The sequence below is a fragment of the Pelobates fuscus genome, chromosome 1 (assembly GCF_036172605.1).
Source record: "Pelobates fuscus isolate aPelFus1 chromosome 1, aPelFus1.pri, whole genome shotgun sequence".
NCBI lineage: Eukaryota > Metazoa > Chordata > Amphibia > Anura > Pelobatidae > Pelobates > Pelobates fuscus.
Genome location: NC_086317.1, coordinates 448274244 through 448296566, shown reverse-complemented (window position 1 = coordinate 448296566; position 22323 = coordinate 448274244). Strand labels below are relative to the sequence as shown.

General features: G+C 38.8%; 1 protein-coding gene across 5 annotated transcripts in view; it reads left to right on the top strand.

Moving 5' to 3' along the window:
• Positions 1-22323, top strand: part of GRIA4 (glutamate ionotropic receptor AMPA type subunit 4) — a 374317-nt gene that overhangs the window by 295823 nt on the left and 56171 nt on the right. For all 5 annotated transcript variants that reach the window (XM_063430303.1, XM_063430267.1, XM_063430285.1 and 2 more), the window contains exon 10: positions 21516-21722. In XM_063430303.1, the coding sequence (XP_063286373.1) occupies positions 21516-21722 (207 nt within the window). The remainder of the gene's footprint in view (positions 1-21515; positions 21723-22323) is intronic.

Here is a 22323-nt window from a genome sequence, read left to right as displayed (position 1 = left end):
GATGCCATTTGCAACCTGTGCCAAAAGAAACTGAGTCGTGGGAAGTCCAACACCCACCTAGGTACAACTGCTTTGCGAAGGTACATGATCGCACATCACAAACACCTATGGGATCAACACATGAGTACAAGCAGCACACAAACTCAAAGCCGCCATCCTCCTTCTGGTCCAGCATCTTCAGCCACGTCAACCACTGCTGTCCTCCTTGCCCCCTCTCAACCATCCGCCACTCTGTCTCTCGCCTTGAGCAGTTCCTGCTCATCTGCCCACAGTCAGGTGTCTGTCAAGGACATGTTTGAGCATAAGAAGCCAATGTCACAAAGTCACCCCCTTGCCCGGCATCTGACAGCTGGCTTGTCTGAACTCTTAGCCCGCCAGCTTTTACCATACAAGCTGGTGGAGTCTGAGGCATTCCAAAAATTTGTAGCTATTGGGACACCGCAGTGGAAGGTACCCGGCCGAAATTTCTTTGCACAAAAGGCAATCCCCAACCTGTACTCGATTGTGCAAAAGGAAGTAATGGCATGTCTGGCACACAGTGTTGGGGCAAGGGTCCATCTGACCACTGATACCTGGTCTGCAAAACATGGTCAGGGCAGGTATATCACCTACACTGCGCATTGGGTAAACCTGCTGACGACTGCCAAGCATGGAATGCGTGGCTCTGCAGAGGAGTTGGTGACACCGCCACGACTTGCAGGCAGGCCTGCTGCCACCTCCTCTACTCCTCCTACTCCATCCTCTTCCATAACCACCTCGGCTGAGTCCTCTTATGCTGTTGGGTCTTGCTCCACATCAACGGCACCCCCCCAGCTCCCCAGGTACTATTCCACATCCCGGATACGGCAGTGTCACGCCGTCTTGGGGTTGACTTGCCTGAAAGCACACCGGACCAGCACTCCTGTCCGCCCTGAACGCACAGGTGGATCAGTGGCTGACTCCGCACCAACTGGAGATCGGCAAAGTGGTTTGTGACAACGGAAGAAATTTGTTGGCGGCATTGAATTTGGGCAAGTTGACACATGTGCCGTGCATGGCAGGTGTGTAATCTGATCGTACAACGCTTTGTGCATAAGTACCCAGGCTTACAGGACATCCTGGAGCAGGCCAGGAAGGTGTGTGGTCATTTCAGGCGTTCCTACACGGCCATGGCGCACTTTTCAGATATCCAGTGGCGAAACAACATGCCAGTGAGGCGCTTGATTTGCGACAGCCCGACACGTTGGAATTCAACACTCCTAATGTTCGACCGCCTGCTCCAACAAGAAAAAGCTGTTAACGACTATTTGTATGACCGGGGTGCTAGGACAGCCTCTGCGGAGCTGGGAATTTTTTTGCCACGTTACTGGACGCTCATGCGCAATGCCTGTAGGCTCATGTGTCCTTTTGAGGAGGTGACAAACCTAGTCAGTTGCACCAAAGGCACCATCAGCAACATCATACCATTTGTTTTCTTCCGGTAGTGTGCCCTGCGAAGAGTGCTGGATCAGGCCATAGATGAGCATGAAGAGGAAGAGGAAGAGTTGTGGTCACTATCACCACTAGAAACAGCCTTATCAGCATCGCTTGCTGGACCTGCTGCAACGCTGGAAGAGGATTGTGAGGAAGAGGAGTCAGAGGAGGAATGTGGCATTGAGGAGGAAGACCAACCACAACAGGCATCCCATGGTGCTCGTTGTCACCTATCTGGTTCCCGTGGTGTTGTACGTGGCTGGGGGGAAGAACATACCTTCAGTGAGATCACTGAGGACGAGGAACGGGACATGAGTAGCTCGGCATCCAACCTTGTGCAAATGGGGTCTTTCATGCTGTCATGCCTGTTGAGGGACCCTCGTATAAAAAGGCTGAAGGAGAACGACCTGTACTGGGTGTCCACGCTACTAGACCCCCGGTATAAGCAGAAAGTGCCTGAAATGTTACCGAATTACCGCAAGTCGGAAAGGATGCAGCAGTTCCAAAATAAATTTAAAAGTATGCTTTACACAGCATATAAGGGTGATGTCACAACACAACGGAATCTAACAGGAGAAGAGGTGAAAGTAATCCTCCTCCTCCCACGACCACATCGGCAAGGACAGGGCACTTTTCAGACTGTCACGGTAATATACCCCAACACGCAGGAATAGTCCATATAGTCAAGAGACGAGAAAACAGGATTCGTCTTACCGGACCTTAGAATGGCCGGACTTCGACGAGTACGAGAAAAGACAGAGTCCAAAACAAGCCAAGGTCAAGGGAACGGAGAGACAGCGTAAAGTAGAACAAGCCAGGGACTGGTACACAGGAGAGCAAACCGGCGGAGATACAAGCAAGGATAAAAAGAAAGTGGAGTCAGGAACAAAGCCAAGGTCAAGCACCAAAAAACCAACTGAACGATACAAGCACTAAAGGGAACTGAACAGAAACCACGATAGGGCAAGGTACAAAGGAAACAGGTGAGTATAAATACCCTAGTGTTCACTTTGATTGGCCCCTGTCCACGCCCCCAAAACATGAGTGTATGGGGAACGTGGCATGACAGGGGCCAATGGGAGACTGATTCTAATTTTGTCTCCCACTGTCCCTTTAAGAGCGCACCCGAGACGCGCGGCGCGCTCTCAGTGTCAGGCGGGACACGTGACCGCTTCTCGCGGTCACTGCCCGCCTTTCTGCTCTCGTCGACGGATGAGCCGCGCGCGGCTCGTGCCTGAGCAGGACCGCGAGCGGCGAGAAGAGAGGACCCCGGCCGGCCCCTGGAGAGGGTAAGTACTGCTACACAGACGTGTTGTTGATGGAGGACATGCAGAGCTTTTTAAGTCCTACCTGTCGCCACAGCCCTTTGGGGTCCACCCTCAGAGAATGACTCGACCAACAGGTAGCAGACTTCCTCGCCTTATCCTCGCCTCGGTATTATCTGGTAATTGCTGTATAACAAACTTCATCAGTAATCTTTTTTTGCTTCTCAGTGCATCACATTTATTTTTTGCTTTGTGTCCTTGCTTTCATCTGACATTCATTTACTGTCGCCCTCTCTTTTGTCAGTTTTCATTCCACCTTTATTCCGATATCGTGATCGGCAATTAAAAATCCTAGAATTTTTTTTACTGGTTTTCCTCTCTGCGGGTCTTTGAGGGAGCCCCCTTACCCTAGATTTACTGCTTTTGTTACTTCTTTTGCTCAGTTTTTCAGTGCTTACCAATTCTTTGCTAAAATTAAAGGGTCACAAAATTAAAGGGAACACAAACATGTATTCCTGACCCTATTGTGTTAAAACCCCCATCAAGGCCCACTGGCCCCTTCTCCTTACTAAATATAGTAAAATCATACTTGTATTTAAGTCTGGAGCTGCTGCCTATGCCCCGATCTGCCTGCTGTCTGCTGACATCATCAGAGTAGTGGTCTGAGCCAATCACAATGCTTCACCATTGGATTAGCTGAGACTGGCAAGGATGAAGATCAGGGGCAAGGCCAGCACAAGTCAAACTCAGCCCTTGCCAATCAGCATCTCCTCATAGAGATGCATTAAATTAATGCATCTCTACGGGGAAAGTTCAGTATCTTCATGCAGAGGGTGGAGACACTGAATTGTAGTACTGCACAGCGTGCAGCACTGCCCAGGAAGCACCTCTAGCAGCCATGAGGAGTGGCCAGTGGAGTTATCACTAGGCTGTAATGTAAACATTGCATTTTTGCTGAAAAGAGTGAAGGAAATGACTGTACTCACCAGAACAAATGCAATAAGCTATGGTTGTTCTGGTTACTATTGTGTCCCTTTAAATCAAAGTCTTAGTGAGTTATTTCATGTACTTTTACAGCAGCTTGGGAGAGCCACTTGTATTTGTAGATTTCAACAAAACTGGTAAAATGTATAATTTAGTTTCCCTCATGTTGATAAGCATAGAGATACTAGATAATTTGTGGAGAATAGCATATTTTTTAAACCAGAGCAGTTTAACAAGGTTTCTCTGGATCTTAAAAACATTGATGAGATATTTATTTAAAATTATCACTTTGAAACTTGTGTTTGAATAAACTATCAGCATTATAATCTGAATTATTTTACCGATACATAATAAAAAATGTAAAGGAGAAAAACAAGTGAGTGGGTTAACAGTATTGAATTATTGTGCAAGTGTTTCCTTGACACCAGGATTAATGTATTACAATATATTTAATTCAGTGGAGGATGTTGGAAAACATTTCTGAAAGATAGATATAATAACGGCAAAGCTTCTTTCACATCACTAAGGGTATCAACCCGGAAACAGGAATGCATACATTTGAGAAATATTTTTAAATGTATTTGTAGCCCAGCAAATAATTCAAATACATTGAAGCTGCAATTCTTTTAGATGTTCGTAATGTTTAAATGACTTCCGGCTCTCAACAATGCTAAAATCTATAGTAATAATAATAGAATTAAAATATTTTAAATAAAAAAACATGTTGCTAGTGAGCATACCAAAAAAAATATTCCAGTAGAGACGTAAATAAAATCCAAAAATAAAACTAAAAGCTATATTTGTGTTATCCCTGGGTGCTGGCAAATCACATATTGCAATGTATAGATATTTTCTACAGTAAACCCAAGGTATAACATGAAAGGTATTCATGGTGAAGATATTTTGGGAGCTACCTGCCTTTTTTGTCTGACTAAGTAGATTTCTGATTTATTTCTCTTTTTATACATCAACACCATTGTATATCCTGGAACATTTCCCTTAAGGGATTACTCCAGCTTGATTTTTTTTATCTCCATCTAAGATAAGTCTTTTGTTCTCTATATTTCTGTAACTCGGTCCACCCATTTGTTTTGCTTGAATAACATTTTGAAATAGCATTAAACCTAGCTGGAATCTAGTGTCTGGCCAAGTTCTCCCCAATCCATTTCACTGTTTCTTTGTCATCTTCTTCTGAGTTGCGTGTCATTCAAATGCATCCCAAGGAAGGGAAGAATGGAGGGAGGTGAGGAGAGACTTGGTGGATAGAATTAGGGAGTGAGGCAAGGAGAGAGCAAACTTAACTATAATCCAGTGTCTGGCCAAGTTCTCCCGATCCATACAACTGGTTCTTTGACATTAACGCTGTGTCATCTACTAAGTTGCGGTCCAATCAAATGCAATCAAATTCATTTAGAGAAAGGAAAGAATGGAGGGAAAGTGGACTGGCCAGAAAGTTTAAAATTGGGGGATAAGTGGAGGGGAAAAAGTGGTGGAAATATTTAGGGAACAATGGGTAGGGACGTAAGGAGGGCCTTGATGAGGAGCATTAGGGAGCAAGGCAAGGAAATTTTATTTCCCACAAGCATCTACTGGGAAGTTCACTTACAACACTGTCTGTATGTGAACAAGCTGATTGTATGTGTCACCAGCAAGCTGTGAGTCTTGATTAAGTACATATTTTTTGTACATTAGGCAGTCCAGAACAAGGTTTTGTTCTGCCTGAGTCATATGTGCCATGGGGGAACAACTAGAATCCAGCACAAATGTGTAGATTTCAATGTGTTGGCAGAGTTTCAAGCTCAAATCCTGCACATACAGATTTATTTCACCATGAGCAGAAGGGTTCGTGGATGTTGGAGTAACCCTTAAAAGCTGACATGAGTTGCTGACTTCTTAGGAGCCCAGTGGTTTGAGGTATGCGTGGTTTGGTTATGTGACTGTGAACAGAACAGAATCATTTCTCTTCAGAGTTAACCACAATAGGTAGAGACAGAAAGTAATGGCATAGAAAGAATAGGGGAGACATGGTCTATTTGTTATGAAGATGGACTGTGTGATAAACGTGAACCGTTTGTGATTGTATCTATGTGTATATATTCGCCTGTATTTTTAATGATGGGATATTTTATGATTAGTAGGTATTGCTGGCATGTACAAATTCCTGCTTGTTAACATTTAAAGACGTTTTGCCATGTATCGTATAAGTAGGGCATATAGGGGTTTCCAAACATTTTGTAAACCACTCATCTCTTTGTGGTCTACATCGAATGTGATAAGGTTTATAATATATATGGGTTTACCCCTTAGTGACCAGAACACTTTTCAATTTTCTTACCATTAAGGACCAGGGCTGTTTTTACATTCCTGCAGTGTTTGTGTTTAGCTGTAATTTTCCTCTTACTCATTTACTGTACCCACACATATTATATACCGGTTTTCTCGCCATTAAATGGCCTTTCTAAAGATACCATTATTTACATCATATAATTTACTATAAAACAAATTATAAAATATGATTAAAAATTTTTTTAAAAAAACACACTTTTTCTAACTTTGACCACCGAAATTTGTTACGCATCTACAACCGCCAAAAAACACCTGTGCTAAATAGTTTCTAAATTTTCCCCTGAGTTTAGAAATACCCAATGTTAACATGTTCTTAGTTCTTAGCTTAGCTAAGGGTTACTGCCAAAGAACACCCCAATATGTATTCAGCAACATCTCCTGAGTACAGTGATACCCCCCATGTATAGGTGTGTCGGGTTCTCTGTGGGCTAAAATACCTTATTTGGAGGGTGTGCATTCCAGTTTTTCAACTTGGAATTTTCGCAGCTGGTCATCATGCACCCATGTCCTATTTGGGTCATTTGTGAAGCCGGCCAATGTAATTTACCCCCATCAAACCATATATTTTTGAAATGTAGACACCTTAGGGTATTTCAAATGGTGGTATTTCAACACTTTCAATACACTAATTCTACCACCAGTCTTTGTCAATCTTTTGGGTAGTCATTTGTTTGTGTTATTTTTCACACACATTGTACTTTAGGCATGGATTCTTAGCTCCTGTTATGGATTACTGCCAAAGAAAACCCCAATATGTGATCAGCAACATACCACCCATGTACAGGTGTTTCAGGTTCTCTGGGGGCTAAAATACCTTATTAAGTGTTCTTGCATACCAAGACCACTTAATGTTATCTCACATATATATTATTATTCTTATTATAGCCAAATTTACCACCCTAACTCCTCCCACAGTTTTTACACTACATAGACAAAAATATACCAAAACGTGCGGATTGTTCCCGATTGGTGTGCTATTACTTTGTGGAACGTTTCGCCGAATGGTTCACGGAATATCATCGTTCTCGAGGCAAAATTGGTCCCATAGGAATGAATGGCAAAATGTTCAAAGCTAGAGTGGGAGCTGGCAAAAGCTGAAAAATCAGGACATGATTTCTAAACTGCCACCACTCCCTCATTTTTAGGCCCACCTACACAAATCTTATATCAAAACGTACAGCTATCCCTGTTGCCACTAAAAATGTCCACAGCTAAGCCATAGTCCTGATAGTTTTCACAATATGACCATTTGTTTGCAACTCACGCCGTCCATTGACATTCATTGAAACTCCACTCTGCAAAGCTCACATTTGAAGGGCAATTTCTAAACTGTGACTGTGCCTTCATTGTTAATATTGCAGAGACTTGGAATTTTCGCAGCCGGTCATCATGCACCCATGTCCTATTTGGGACATTTGTGAAGCCGGCCAATGTAATTTACCCCCATCAAACCATATATTTTTGAAATGTAGACACCCTAGGGTATTTCAAATGGTGGTATTTCAACACTTTCAATACACTAATTCTACCACAAGTCTTTGTCAACCGTTTGGGTAGTCATTTTTTTGTGTTATTTTTCACACACATTGTACTTTAGGCATGGATTCTCAGCTCCTGTTATGGAGTACTGCCAAACAACACCTCAATATGTGTTCAGCAACATCTCCTGAGTACAGTGATACCACCCATGTACAGGTGTATTGGGTTCTTTGAGGGCTAAAAGACCTTATTTGAAGGGTGTGCATTCCAGTTTTAGAGCAGTCACATGGCCCCTGGGGGTCCTAAAGTGCAGAGGGGGGACTGTCTGGGCTCAGCCCTATAGCGTATCGTACCTTCTCCTTGCTCCATCCCCCCTGGCACTAAAAAGGGTTAGAAACTATTTTGTCACTTACCTGATTCCAGCGCCGAGCACTGGGTCAGGCTCTGCCTCCACTCCTGATTGACAATGGCAGGAGGTGGGCCTAATTCTTTCCTGTGGGGTTTTTGTTGATGCTGGATGGACCAAAAGTCGCCTAACAACCTGGAAGCTCCTCTAGTTGTCTTTAGTGGAGTTAACCCTGCAATGTAATTATTGCAGTTCATCAATAACTACATTGATTACAATTGTAGGGTTAAACTGACAGGGGCTCTGCACCCAGACCATTTCAATTAGCTAAAGTGGTCTGAGTGCCTATAGTGTCCCTTTAGAGGTTCAAAATGTACCTTTTCTCCCCCGACTGACTCCGCCTTCATGATCATAAATCTTGATGATCTCAGCCAATCCGATGCTTTCCATTAGAAAAGCATTGGGCGGGTATTACGTGCGCACGCCAAAATGCTGCGCCAAGTAGCATCTCCTCATAGAAACTGTCACGTTTACATAGATTGAGATGGAGCGCAAGTGCAGATTTTTTAGGATTTAATTTGATGATTAGAAAATTAGAGAACAAATTAGGAAATGTCTATTCAATATAGGAAAATACAGGTACTGTATCTTTAAATACTTCGCTGTTGGTTTAGTTGGAGTAGGCAGCTTCCTATATACATGCAATCTAGCACATTTGGTAACAGCAGAGATTTGTTTTGGTTTTAGAGATAGCAGGTCAGGGAGCAGCTGGTGCCTGAATGCTTAACGGGCTTGAGAGCAGGCTGTAGCAGAAATGCTTGGAGAAACTATGGAAGGAATGCTCAGCAGGCTTGAGAGAAGGAAGTTCTTATCACAGATGAAACAAATGACTTAGCTTCCAGAGGGTGAAATTCAGGTTCCGGAGTTCTCCTCCGGGGAGGTTCTTCCTGAGACAGGATGAGAGAAGTCCAGATACTAGCCGTGGTTGAGGAGAGGAGAAGGAGGTTAGTTCGAGTTCCAGTCCGGTTCGGTACACAGGTAGGTTGCAGAGAAACTTTCAGCCGGTTTGATATCGCGGTAACGCTGTTCATTAATCCAGCGTCTTGTATCTGGCGCGGTCGCATTATGTAGCGTGGCGAGACCGACATAGGAAGTACCTCTAGTGGCTGTCTGAGTGCTTGATCCTAAAGATGTTCATAGGCAGCCATGCAAACACTGCCTTTTCTCAGTGTTTACAGAGTTAGCAATACCGGGACAGACTATAAACACCAGAATCACTACATTAAGCTCTTTAATAAACAATTGCTGTACTGTTTGCAGTTCTTTCTTAATAAAGAAATCCAAATAAAATATCTTTATATTCTAAATAAATGTTTATAAGTCGAGGAAAGCAGTTAACATGAGTAATTATTGCCATATTTCTGCAATAATCCCTCCCATCTATATTTATAACAATGATAATAAAGAATACATAAGGAAGAGGCAATTAAATTGGATACTGTTAATAAGATTAAAATCTCTGTGGGTGTTGCATTCATATTTTAAAAAGACATGGATTTTCCCTATAGCCTTTTTGATCTGCATACGCTTTGCAATTTGAAATTTGGTTAATGAATGAAAATGTTACTTTTGGGAACTCTGTAGGACAAGCCGTATCTATACTGACTATAACTTTAATCAGAAATATTTATGGTTAGAGATTTCAAATCTGGTCAAAGAAGGGGCCATTTTATATATATATATATCCATCGTCAAGCCCTGGAGTCTTAATTACAGATTTTTACATCTACATATACATGTTAATACATGGAGCTGTCAGCTAATCTGAAATAGAACATAGAAACTTAATTAACACATGCTATAAAACAAGAAAACAATGGCCATTACATAATTATCCTTAAAGGTGTATATATGCTTTCATATCTTTTTTTATATTTAAGGATGCGGAGTGATTTCACTGGTTAGAGTTTTTTTGTAGCCGAATAAGACATTATAGGCTCCCAGACAATTTAATCTGATTGAAGTGGTCTGGGTGCAGTGTCCCTGTTCCCTTAACTCTGCAACGTAAAACATTGTAGTGTTAAGAATGCCTCTACCAGTCAGCCACTAGACGCATTTCCGGAGTTTGACTCCATTAAACGTCAAAGCATTACATTAAAGGGACACTATAGTCACCAGAACAACTACAGCTTATTGAATTTGTTCTGGTGAGAAGAATCATTACCTTCAGTCCTTTTGCTGTAAACACAGCTTGTTTCAGAGAAAATGCAGTGTTTACATTGACTTCAATGGCCACTCCTAAGATGGCTGTTAGAGGTCCTTCCTGGGTCATGGCTGCCTAAAATGCATCCAAACATTCAGTATCTCCTCCCTCTGCATGCAGACACTGAACCTTCCTAATAGAGATGCATTGATTCCATTCGTCTTTATGAGGAGATGCTGATTTGCCAGGGCTGTGCTGGCTCTGCCCCTGATCTGCCTCTTTGTCAATCTCAGCCAATCCTATGGGGAAGCATTGTGATTGGATCAGGCTACCACTTCTGATGATGTCAGCAGGCAGTGGGCAGGTCAAAAGGAAACAGGACAAAGTAAGCAGCTCCAGACTTAAATAAAAGTAAACATTTACTATATTTAGGGAGGCATGAGGGGACCAGGGTGGCTAGATGGGGGTTTTAACCCTGTAGGGTCAGGAATACAAGTTTGTGTTCCTGACCCTATAGTGCTCTTTTCAGCTGTAGTTGGTCTGGTGACTACAGTGTCCCTTCAAGAATACAAATGATTGTGTATTGTATAACTCAATACAACTAAGTTCAGCAAAAATAGATGTTTGTTTTGCAAAATGAGTTGGTGCCTGATGGATTTAACACTTAGCGTTTTTGTGTTTGATGTTAAGGAACACTGCAAAATTTGTCACTGGTTGTACACTTGCACAGCAGCCACCGGACTGAACACACTTTGAAAAAAATGAAATAAGATTTTATTTCTCCAGTAAACAAGAAAAAAAAAATTATACTAGTAACCAACAGGTCTATTCACGAAAGTGAGAATTCAAAGAGAGTGAAGGCAAAGAGAATTTCAAATTTAAGGACAGGGTAGCTGAACTGAAAGGCTGGTCTGACTTTAAATCTGGAATTCACTTTGATTTCACCTTAAATCAATAACATACAGCCTGCCAATACCTGCCACCCAAAGTTACTATAAGTGCCTCCAGCAGTAGCTACTAGCTAGATACAGCATAAAGGTAAACCTAGTCTCACACTAAAATTAATGACCCAGACTATCTCCCAATCCCCCACACACTCACACTCAAAGTGTTTTGAAAGAATTCTGCTTAGAAGTTTAATATTGTATTGCTTCTCCCTTTTCTCCTCTATTGTTCACTTCACTTGATCTGTTAATAAAATAAACATGTAGTTACGGTTTCCTAACCATCATCATACTTTTTTTTTGCTACCTCTTGACTTGATGGGAGATCCAGCCTACGTAAACCTCTTGTCCATTATGGGAATCTAAGCTGCCTTTTAGCCCCCACCCTAAAAAAATGGTCTTCTCCTTTTCATCCCTCTTTTTTTGTTCATAGTAATGGAACCTTGAATCAAGAACCGAATCGAATATGTTTAGACTAGTGTAAATCAGTTACCCCGAGATTTTGACATGTGGCAGCTCGGAAATCGGAATTTAGCCTGATAGGCCCAAATTAACCCAAATGGCAGTTTAGTCTGAAACAAATTTCCAAATCTAGTTCGTATTACCTTTATGGAGATAGGTAGGGGTTTAGATAGATATAGTTCAAGAAAACAGGAAAACATACACTTAGGGATAGAAGAGAGGTAATCTCTTTGCTCCAAGAGGACAGAAGATAGGTTTTAAGTCGAAAGTGTCATAAACATATAGAAGGTACTGCAATCAAAACGGCATTATATTAACAATAGAGGCATTATAAAATAGAGGATAATAATGTTACCAGAAGTATTCCAAATAGATAATACAAATGAGACAAGAACTAAGTCTAGGAGAACACCTATGATTAATGACCTTTAGATTTAGCAAATATTTAATTGTTAGTGATGTGAGTAAGTGCAATTTCAATAGCATGGAGAGAACTGAAGACAGATTAAATATGTCATTGAGGGAGTTGGTATTGGTAAAGTAAGTTAGACATGTAAATACAAGCCACTCTAGATGCTTAGAAGTGAACAGGTGTTGTAATATGTGACGGCAGTTAGAAGGGGAAGCAGAGTGAAGAGATTACTTTTTTTAGGATGGGATTGACTATTATGTGTTTTGGGGAGGTGAGATAGATAACAGAATACAGAGAGAGATATTGAAAATATACATACAGTCTTATTTATCTCCATTAAATTAACCCTTAAGATGGGGAAACTTTTATTCAGGGAAATTCTACCGCATGCCATATTTAGGGCTACATCATTATCAGCAGTACGTTATGCTTTACCTGAATTGGATGTAGATTACTGGGCCTCCCATTCGGTTGTCCATATTGATGATTTATTTTCTTCCAATAACCTTCTGCCTTTCGATAAACTAAAAGAAAAATATAAATTGAGTTTAATTGATGCCCAAACACATGAGAGACTTGTGACAACAATTAGTGAACATTTTGCTTTTTCCAATCAGGATCCGAACTTGTTAAAATTAGATACGTCTAAACTAGAAAAAAAATATTTAATGGACCCTGATTGAAACAAAGCATCTCCATGTGTTATAATATTTTTGCAGGTGACATGTATGATACATTAAATTACATATTAAGATGGGTAGGATATACACAATAGAGAAGTGAAATATTTTTTTATTATCATTAAAAGGTATCACTCAATGCACAAATCCTTCAGAATCCCACTACAAATTAATTTATATATGGTACTTAACCATTTCCAATTTTTTTTTAAATGAAACCTTAGTGAAAACAATAAATGTAGGAGAACCTGCGTTCATACTGGTACATTGTTGTGCATCTTCTATTCGTGTCCCGAAATCAAAGCTGAACATACTTAAATTAATCACATTTTAGAATTCGATGTAGTTTTATTCCTGTGTCTGTGTCTCTTTAACCCCTTAAGGACACATGACATGTCTGACACATCATGATTCCATTTTATTCCAGAAGTTTGGTCCTTAAGGGGTTAAGCAAATTTCATCTAACATGCCTAAGTATAATCAAATTATTCTAGGTCATCTTTTGATCTCAGCAAATTCCATCATCTTTGACACTAGAAATCACCCACTATTCCAACTGTGGGTGAAGTTTTATCTGCAGTATTTAAAAGTAAAAAAGTGTGAACTAGCTTTCCGTGAACAATCTCCATTCACATCTATACTGCAGCATGAATGGGCCATGTGGGAAGATGGTGTGAAACAGGAATACAGACTTTAACCGTGTTCCCACCTGACTGAATAATTTTTCTGCTTACTGTTTTTTTTTTTTTTTGTTTAGTACCAGGATATAACTAATTTATTTTTACTTCTGTACATATTTTACTTGTCTCATATATATAGGAAATTATAATTTGTATGTATATTTTATATTTTATGTTTTTTCTTCGACCACGATTCATAAGTTAGTGTATATATATATGTCATTATTATGTTAACTATTATTCTATATTACACAAAACATTAATAAAGAAAATATTGAAATAAAATATACATTATGGATGGGACCAGACTAAGGGAAAGAAATTGATTACAGTGATAGAAAATTAGATCAAGGAGACAGGTGGTGGGACGAGATATTGTAAGAAGTGTAGAGGAATAAAGGAGTTAAGAATGGAATAATTGTGAAAAAGAAAATATATAAAGTGTGAGCGTTGGCATGTAGGAAGGAAATTGGTTAAATGGGTCAATGATAAATGTATAATTGAGTGAAATTATATATTTTTTAAATATAAATAGTACATTTTAATAAATTGGAAAATGAAGCTAATCTGTGTCTGTCAGTGTGTGCCTGTCTCTGTGTGTGCGTGTTATTGTCTTTGCCTGTCTTTGTCTATCTGTGTCTGTGTGTGCCTGTCTGCTCCTTGTTCTGTCTGTGGCCTGAGCCTGTCTGTTCCTGCCTTTGTTTGTCTATTTCTGTGTGTCTGAGTCTGCTTGTGTTTACCTGTCTGTGGCGGTCTTTGTTTGTCTGTGTCTGTATGTGCCTGCCTGTGTCTCTCTATGCTTTTCTGTGCCTGTCTATGCCTCTTTATGTCTGTCTGTTACTGTTTTTGTGTATGTGTCTGTGTCTGAGCCTGTCTGTGCCTGTTTCTGCTTGTACGTGTCTATGTATGTGACTATGTATATATCTATGTGTATGTCTTTCTTTGGGTCTGCCTGTATATACCTATCTGTGTCTTTGTATATGCATGTATGTATCTCTCTCTGTAAATAACTGTATGTTAAGAGGTGTATCTTGTATGTTAAGGAATGGACTTTGGAAAGACCAGGCAGTAGGGTGTGGGGAGGGGTCATGGGAGGAGCATTATGTGGAGTCATCAAATTGTGTTTTGGGCTGAAGTTCTGAGACCTTGTTCAAACTTTCTCAAATTTTTTTTTTGTCAATCTTTATTTTTGACATGAATGAGATAACAAATAGCTTAATGAGCCACAACAACATTCACAAGCATAGAGTAAAACAAGTTGTCAGTAACATTGCTATGGCTATCCGATAGGCTGAACATTGTTTGTTTAATAGTGTACTAGGGTAATAATAATAACAACTAGTATTTATATAGCGCCTTTCTCCCAATGGGACTCAATGTGCTTTTCAGCGCACGCTCTCAGAATTAACCAAATCGGCAGCTGAATGGTAATAGATGTTATTAATACCCAATAGATGATACTCATTTTATCGACCTCAGAAGAATGAAGGGCTGAGTTGAACCTTTGACCTTTCATTTTTGAACAGGCTTTGTAGTCAGGGAATTTACCAACTGAGCTACCTCACCAGCATGAGATTGGTAGACATGATGCATAACATGCTATATGAAATTTACAATATCTAAAATATCTGCCCTGTGTTTACGGTGCAACATCGGCCTTGAGCAATTTGGTGTGAGTTATGCTGGGTCTTTTCCTTCATGGGCACCACCGAAGGCCCTGGTGTTCTGCCGCCCCCAGTGGCGGGAGGTCTTCCAATGATGTGGCCAATGTTTTTTCAGAGGTAACCTCCATGTGACCCTCGGCCCAGGTGGGCATTCGGTATGTGTAGATGGTGCTGGAGGGTATGTTTTGCCAAAAACAGGCCTGCTTCCTCTCCGTTCCCCCACTCTGTCCAGTTTCCGTCCATAGGTAGGGGGGACCGAGTAAGGTGTTTCTCCAGATGAGCCCAGAAGCGTTGGAAGATCAGGTCCAGTAGTGTGGGTAAGGACTGCGTGAGTGCAGGCATCGATTGTCAGGCTGCATCCGTCATTTTGCTAGGCCTGGTATGATCACAGCCTGAGCTATAGTGGGTGGCTGGAGTTGATGGTATTGCGTGTGTCAAGTAGGTGGGAACCCGGGATAACCCTCGCTGGTCCATAGGGGGGCAACGGTGCCTCAAGCTTTGCATTGCAGTGTGTTGAGGCAGTGGGAGAGCAGCTGTGTTCCCCATACCCACAATGCTTTTAGGCCGCGATATCCAGAACCAGTGTGAAGGTCCACATGTGTGGTATCATCGTGACGGTCATGGTCTCTCCAATCGCCTAGCAGCCAAAAGAAATCGGATCACAGCCTCTGCTCAGTGTAAATCAGCAGTATTTGCGTTAAGATGTGAGAGCTGCAGTGACATGCATCTGCCCCGCTCTGCAGTCAGGCCCCGTCCCCTGGTCTTGTTTTAACTAAACAACACCCGGGATAGAACTATAAATATACGTTTTGTAACATACATTATGTACAAGGGGAAAAAAATGGTCAAATAATATGTGTACAGATATTCATGGGAAACATTTACTATGCAACTTTCTAAAAATTCCACCAGATTTTAGAAATAATGTCAATATGTTTACATAGTGCCCACACAGAGTAAGAGTAGTGCACCAAACATCTGTACTATACGGGATATTTAAGCATGGAATTATGACATTTATTAATTAGGCTGCCCTTATAGTCCCCTCATTGTTTGATAGAAAACATGTTGTCCTCTGTCCCTGAGGGACAGAATATATTTCTTTTTAGCATTGAAAACACCCTAAAACACCCACAGCCAAAAAAAAAAGAAGAAGCAGAGATCTATCTGCTATATTTTTGCATTGCTTTGTATTGTGTAACCAAACATGCATATACACATTGGCAGGAGGAAAGGTATTAAAGCGTACATGCCATGCAACAACATGATTCCATTTTCTATAGAACAACATTCAATCTATGCCTTGTGATAACCAAAGCATTAGAACATTTATAATTTACATTTTAGGAATTCATTTATTTTTTAGCCTTTGCGTTGGCATCATCTTCAATGGAATAAGTAATTTCTATGCTCCAGGTACATGGTATGTCTTTTGATCCACTTGCTGGTTATTTCTCCAGCATAATTAAAAGATACAATTTTTATAGTTCCCGAAAATCTTGTTCTCCATACTTGAGTGAGTCAAAGGTCCTTTCATTTCCAGCCAGGGATATGCAAATATTACAAAAGAGATTCCAAATTTGACAAATAAAATGTTTTAACAAAATAGCATAGAACCCTCTATGCTGGTTATTGATCCACTTGCTGGTTATTTCTCCAGCATAATTAAAAGATACAATTTTTATAGTTCCCGAAAATCTTGTTCTCCATACTTGAGTGAGTCAAAGGTCCTTTCATTTCCAGCCAGGGATATGCAAATATTACAAAAGAGATTCCAAATTTGACAAATAAAATGTTTTAACAAAATAGCATAGAACCCTCTATGCTGGTTATTGATCCACTTGCTGGTTATTTCTCCAGCATAATTAAAAGATACAATTTTTATAGTTCCCGAAAATCTTGTTCTCCATACTTGAGTGAGTCAAAGGTCCTTTCATTTCCAGCCAGGGATATGCAAATATTACAAAAGAGATTCCAAATTTGACAAATAAAATGTTTTAACAAAATAGCATAGAACCCTCTATGCTGGTTATTGATCCACTTGCTGGTTATTTCTCCAGCATAATTAAAAGATACAATTTTTATAGTTCCCGAAAATCTTGTTCTCCATACTTGAGTGAGTCAAAGGTCCTTTCATTTCCAGCCAGGGATATGCAAATATTACAAAAGAGATTCCAAATTTGACAAATAAAATGTTTTAACAAAATAGCATAGAACCCTCTATGCTGGTTATTGATCCACTTGCTGGTTATTTCTCCAGCATAATTAAAAGATACAATTTTTATAGTTCCCGAAAATCTTGTTTTCCATACTTGAGTGAGTCAAAGGTCCTTTCATTTCCAGCCAGGGATATGCAAATATTACAAAAGAGATTCCAAATTTGACAAATAAAATGTTTTAACAAAATAGCATAGAACCCTCTTGTATTTTACTATATTTATGGAATGCGTGAAACTATAACTAATTTTTTTATGTTTACCAATGCTCAATGCCATTACTTTGTAGTATTTTTTTATAGCAGGAAATGTAGGGGCATTGGCAAAGATTTTCTTTAGCGGAAAGTTTCCAATTTATTTATCATTTTTTCATAATAGCTTTTATAGTGGATAAACCTCAGTGAGCTACAAAAGTCATATGATGTGTAACATTGATTGTATGATAATTTAACCCAAGTGCCATTCCGGGAATTAAGAAAACTCTACTATATAGGGAAGTATATAGAGTTAATGCTTATTATAACCATATTTGGCTGCAATTACACATGTGTGTCACCTCCAAAAATACTTTTACACTATTTTACTTTTGGATCTTGGGGGTTTTGGCCATTCTTCTAGGCAAAATTACTCAAAATCTGTCAGGCTGGATACAAACTTTGATGTGTTTCTAGTTATTCTTAATCATGTTGAGATCTAGGCTTTAATTGGGTTTATCTAAGACATTGAGTTTCTTGGATTTAAACCATTCCAATGAAGTGTCTAGGGTTCTTGTTCTCATGGGAGATGCCCTTCAATACCAGTCTTACAGTATCTTACAGATTGAAACAGGTTTTTCTATAAAATTGTCTTGTATTTGTTTGGTTCCATCCATCTTGTCCTTAAACTAATTAGTGTCCCAGTTCCTGACAATAAAAAATTCCTCCCCCACAATGTGATGCTATCGTTACCATCCTAAACTGCGGGGGTGGTGTTCTCAGAGCAATGAACAGTAATGACTTCACAACAAACATATAACGAATAAAGGCCATAAAGTAACATTTCATTCTCCGCCACCCAGAGACCTCCAAATTGGAGTATTAATTGCATTCTTCGGGATTTGTTCCAGCTAATTATATGACGTATAATGGCAATTGATTGCACCAGAACTTATTTTAATTGCTCACCAAATTTATATAAGCTTTTGGTACATTTAAAGGGTTACTCCAAGCACCATGATCATTTTAGTTAATTAAAGTGGTCACGATGCCTGGGGTCTGTATGTGCAGCATTTAGCGTTTAACTCCTTTACTGCCAGAGGTGTAATTCCATCTGAGGCAACGTCATTGGCATCATTAGCCAGCCTAGGAACAAGAGGTGAATTATGTGCATATTGGCTGTTTTCCCCTTCATGCCACCCATGTCCTACCCTCAACCCATCCTCCCTCTATAGCCCTTCCCCTCCATAGGGGGAGTAACATCAGTGGAGGAGGATCAAGCTGTGGGGATATTGGACTCTGTGCTGAAACAGAGGTAAGTTTTAGCTTATTTTTTTTTAAGGTTTGTAGCATGTTATCCAGGATAGGAAGGGTTACTCAACCCTCTCCCCCCTCCCCCTCCCCCCAGTGTTTTATGTTTTTAACAGTTTTTTTAATGAGTTGAATTAAGCCTTTAATGTGGAAGTTGGGGACTAGAGCTGACAAATATTGTTAAGGATGAAGAGTATGTGACTGTTTAGTGCTGTGTAGGATAAAAGGACAATTATAAATTTATTTGCTATTTTACTGGCAAGCAATGTAGGGAACTAAGGCTGTAGAAGTCATGTGACATGCAATCGACACGTCTGACTTTTTTATGTTTAACCCCTTAAGGGCCAAACTTCTGGAATAAAAGGGAATCATGACATGTCACACATGTCATGTGTCCTTAAGGGGTTAATTAACATTTGTGTCACAATAAAATCATTTTTGTGCTTTAAATGCATTTTGTAATTTGGGGAAGATACATCATGCATTTCCAAATACAACCTCAAATCCAATTTGTAAATGTCTGAAACCAGTAACTCTAGACTTGTGCACAGTAACAACTTTTAGTTCTTTCTAATCATTTTTTCTATGAAGACCGACCCTTTTTTTTGGAACACCCAGAATTTGGTTGGGTGTGAGTTTGGATCTGCTAAATGTCAATTTGGAAACTGGAACTGTGAAGCAAACAAAAAAGGCATGGAAATCGGTCAATCAGTGTGTTGCAAACTATATTTATAATATGTATATATTTTGCAGTCCACTGACAGGAATATTTCCCTGCCATTTGGTTCACAGATCAACTGGGAAAAGGGAACCCATAGACAAAAAAACAGGAGGAGGAGTAAAAAAAATATATATTTATATATTGCATATTTAAATATATAGTATATATATATATATATATATATATATATATATATATATATATATATATATATATATATATATATATATATATATATATACAAAATAGTGAAGAATCCTTGCACTCAGGCTATATTGTTAAAGGGTACTTGCCGGGTGCTCAAACCTGGGACTTTCAATATCCAACAAGAAGTAGTGATGGTAGCACTCACGGTCAAGATTGATCCTGATGAAAGTCCTGAGAGAGGACTGAAATGTTGATCCTAGACCTTATGTTTTAATTCTTGCTAAATAAAGAAGATTTTTAAACTGAAGACCGTGAGTGCTACCATCACTACTTCTTGTTATATATATATATATATATATATATATATATATATATATATATATATATATATATATATATGGATTCCTGGTTTCCCTTTATTGCTCAATTCTCACTTGATCTGTTAATAAAAATAACATTCGGTGACTGTATTTTCTTAAATATCAGCAATATTTATAATAGTTTAAGATATATTTTTACACACCTGACATTGTTGCAAACATTTTATTTTGTGAATATTTTTTGCACAAGTAAGGAAATTTCTGACAAAATATTTTTCATATTTCTTATGTCAAGTATGACCTTGATTAAAGTTGTGTATTACAAAATACTAGCTAATTAAATTCCCTGCTAATATATGTCATAAGTAATTAACAAATGTCTATAGGTTCAGAGGCAGCACTAAACAGAAATATAGTATTTTTATATATTTGCTTTAATAATATTAGAGTAACATTTATTTGAACTACAAAGAGTATAGCTAGCACAGATATGTAAGATAAAACAGCAATGTTGTGTACTCTACAAAATATATAAATGGAAATTTTGTAAATCCGCCTAATTTTTATGTTTTGGTTATCAATTCATACTTTACAAAATCATTCATAAGAAATACCACATTTATCAAATTCAGTGCATTTTTAAAAAAATTATAATTTTATAAAAAAATAAATAAATAATTCAGTGCATTTTTAGCAATGCGGCTTTGTGCTTATGCCAAGAGAATGCAGACTTTGACATAGAGTATAACTATTTACACTATACAGGGCTTTACAAGGTGGTACAACAACCTCTAAATATACTAAATAAATAGTTTTAGAGCTCCTTCTCCAAACTTCCTCCCCTATCTGTTAGAATGTAGCAGGCCTTCAAACGTGTTCATTGTCTAGTAGGAGGTAAGAGTTGGCTTCCATTTACAGTCTTTCTGCAAAGATGCAGATGGACAGAATGGAGCCAAGACAGAGACATATTTTCTGCAGGGTAAAATAAAATTTGGGACCAAAGAGGAAGGTAAGCAGAACGTTATGGGAATAAATACAAAATGACAGATAACTCGTTATTAATACACATTATTGGGAATAAATTGCTTAAATATATTTGTGAACATAAGATTAATTTATTTTATTTTTTTAAAGATGTTTCATGTTCAAATTAAAAACATGTGCTTGATATTATCAATATTTCTGAAATTGATGGTTTCAGTCCATTTTTTATTTTTCTCATTTTTATTCATATCCAAATGTTAACTTTACCATTCAAATTGACTTTTGTCTTTGTTGTTGCATAATATAGACCAATTCATAAACAATCTGCTTTTTATATGTAACTCAATGTAATGGCACCGTATTCCTGTGTTTGTTATCTTGTTATTATTTATTGTGTATATAGTTTTTAATGTTTCCAAGCTTTTTATGTAAAAATAAACCTATGTAGTCATGTAAACTTACGCATTAAGTTAACTGCTAAAAAGGTAACCATGGCAACAGGTAATGTATCATTCTGTACAGTGTTACACACATTCATAGATCACTATGTTGTAGAGTGATCACAGTATGTTAAGTGTATAGTATGTTTTAGATATATATTCACTGTCCAGGCACATTGTATTCTGTTTCTACATAAGAGGTACCATATCCTTCTCAAATTGTGCATTATGTGTTTCTCTTTAAAGTTGTATTTTTTCATTATAGGAATCCCCTTATGTAATGTACAAGAAAAATCATGAACTGCTGGAAGGGAACGAAAAGTTTGAAGGCTATTGTGTAGATCTTGCCTATGAAATTGCAAAACACATTGGCATTAAGTATAAAATTGCCATTGTTCCGGATGGAAAATATGGAGCAAGGGATTCAGATACAAAAATCTGGAATGGGATGGTGGGCGAGCTTGTATATGGGGTAAGAAATTCACATTCCTCTTTAAAACATATAATAAAATAAAAGATGCTCTCTCTGTTGTTTTGGACCATGTTTACATGGTTTACATGATGTTACATAGTACCACTTCCTACACTCCATGTATCTGTAGTATTTCCACCAGATGTTGTCATACCAATTCTTGTACGATTCTAAGGATGGTGTTCTAGACAAACTTTCAATTTGAAGGTGGACTTAAGCTAATTTGGTTAATATAGACTGAAGAACAGTCCATCAGAGGAAAAAAATTATTTTCATGCAACAATTTAGTTCTTGTTAGACCTCACATATTTTGTGGGAATTCATGGTCAGATGTTAGTCCATTGAGTTCCTATAATCGTATTGCTCTATGCTGACCTAGCCCTTTAAATGTTTAGTTCCAAACCCCTGCTAGTTACTCATGCATATGAATTTATTCTAGCTTGCATTTTGTAGATGACAGAAACGAAGAGAAAGTAATTATTCATCAATCCAACTTTACTTCTCACATCATACTTCAGCATCTAATAAATTGACAGTTGTACTCTTCAGTTCTTCAAAGTCAATGAAACATTTTAGTCGGATGGATTACAAATTCTTGTTA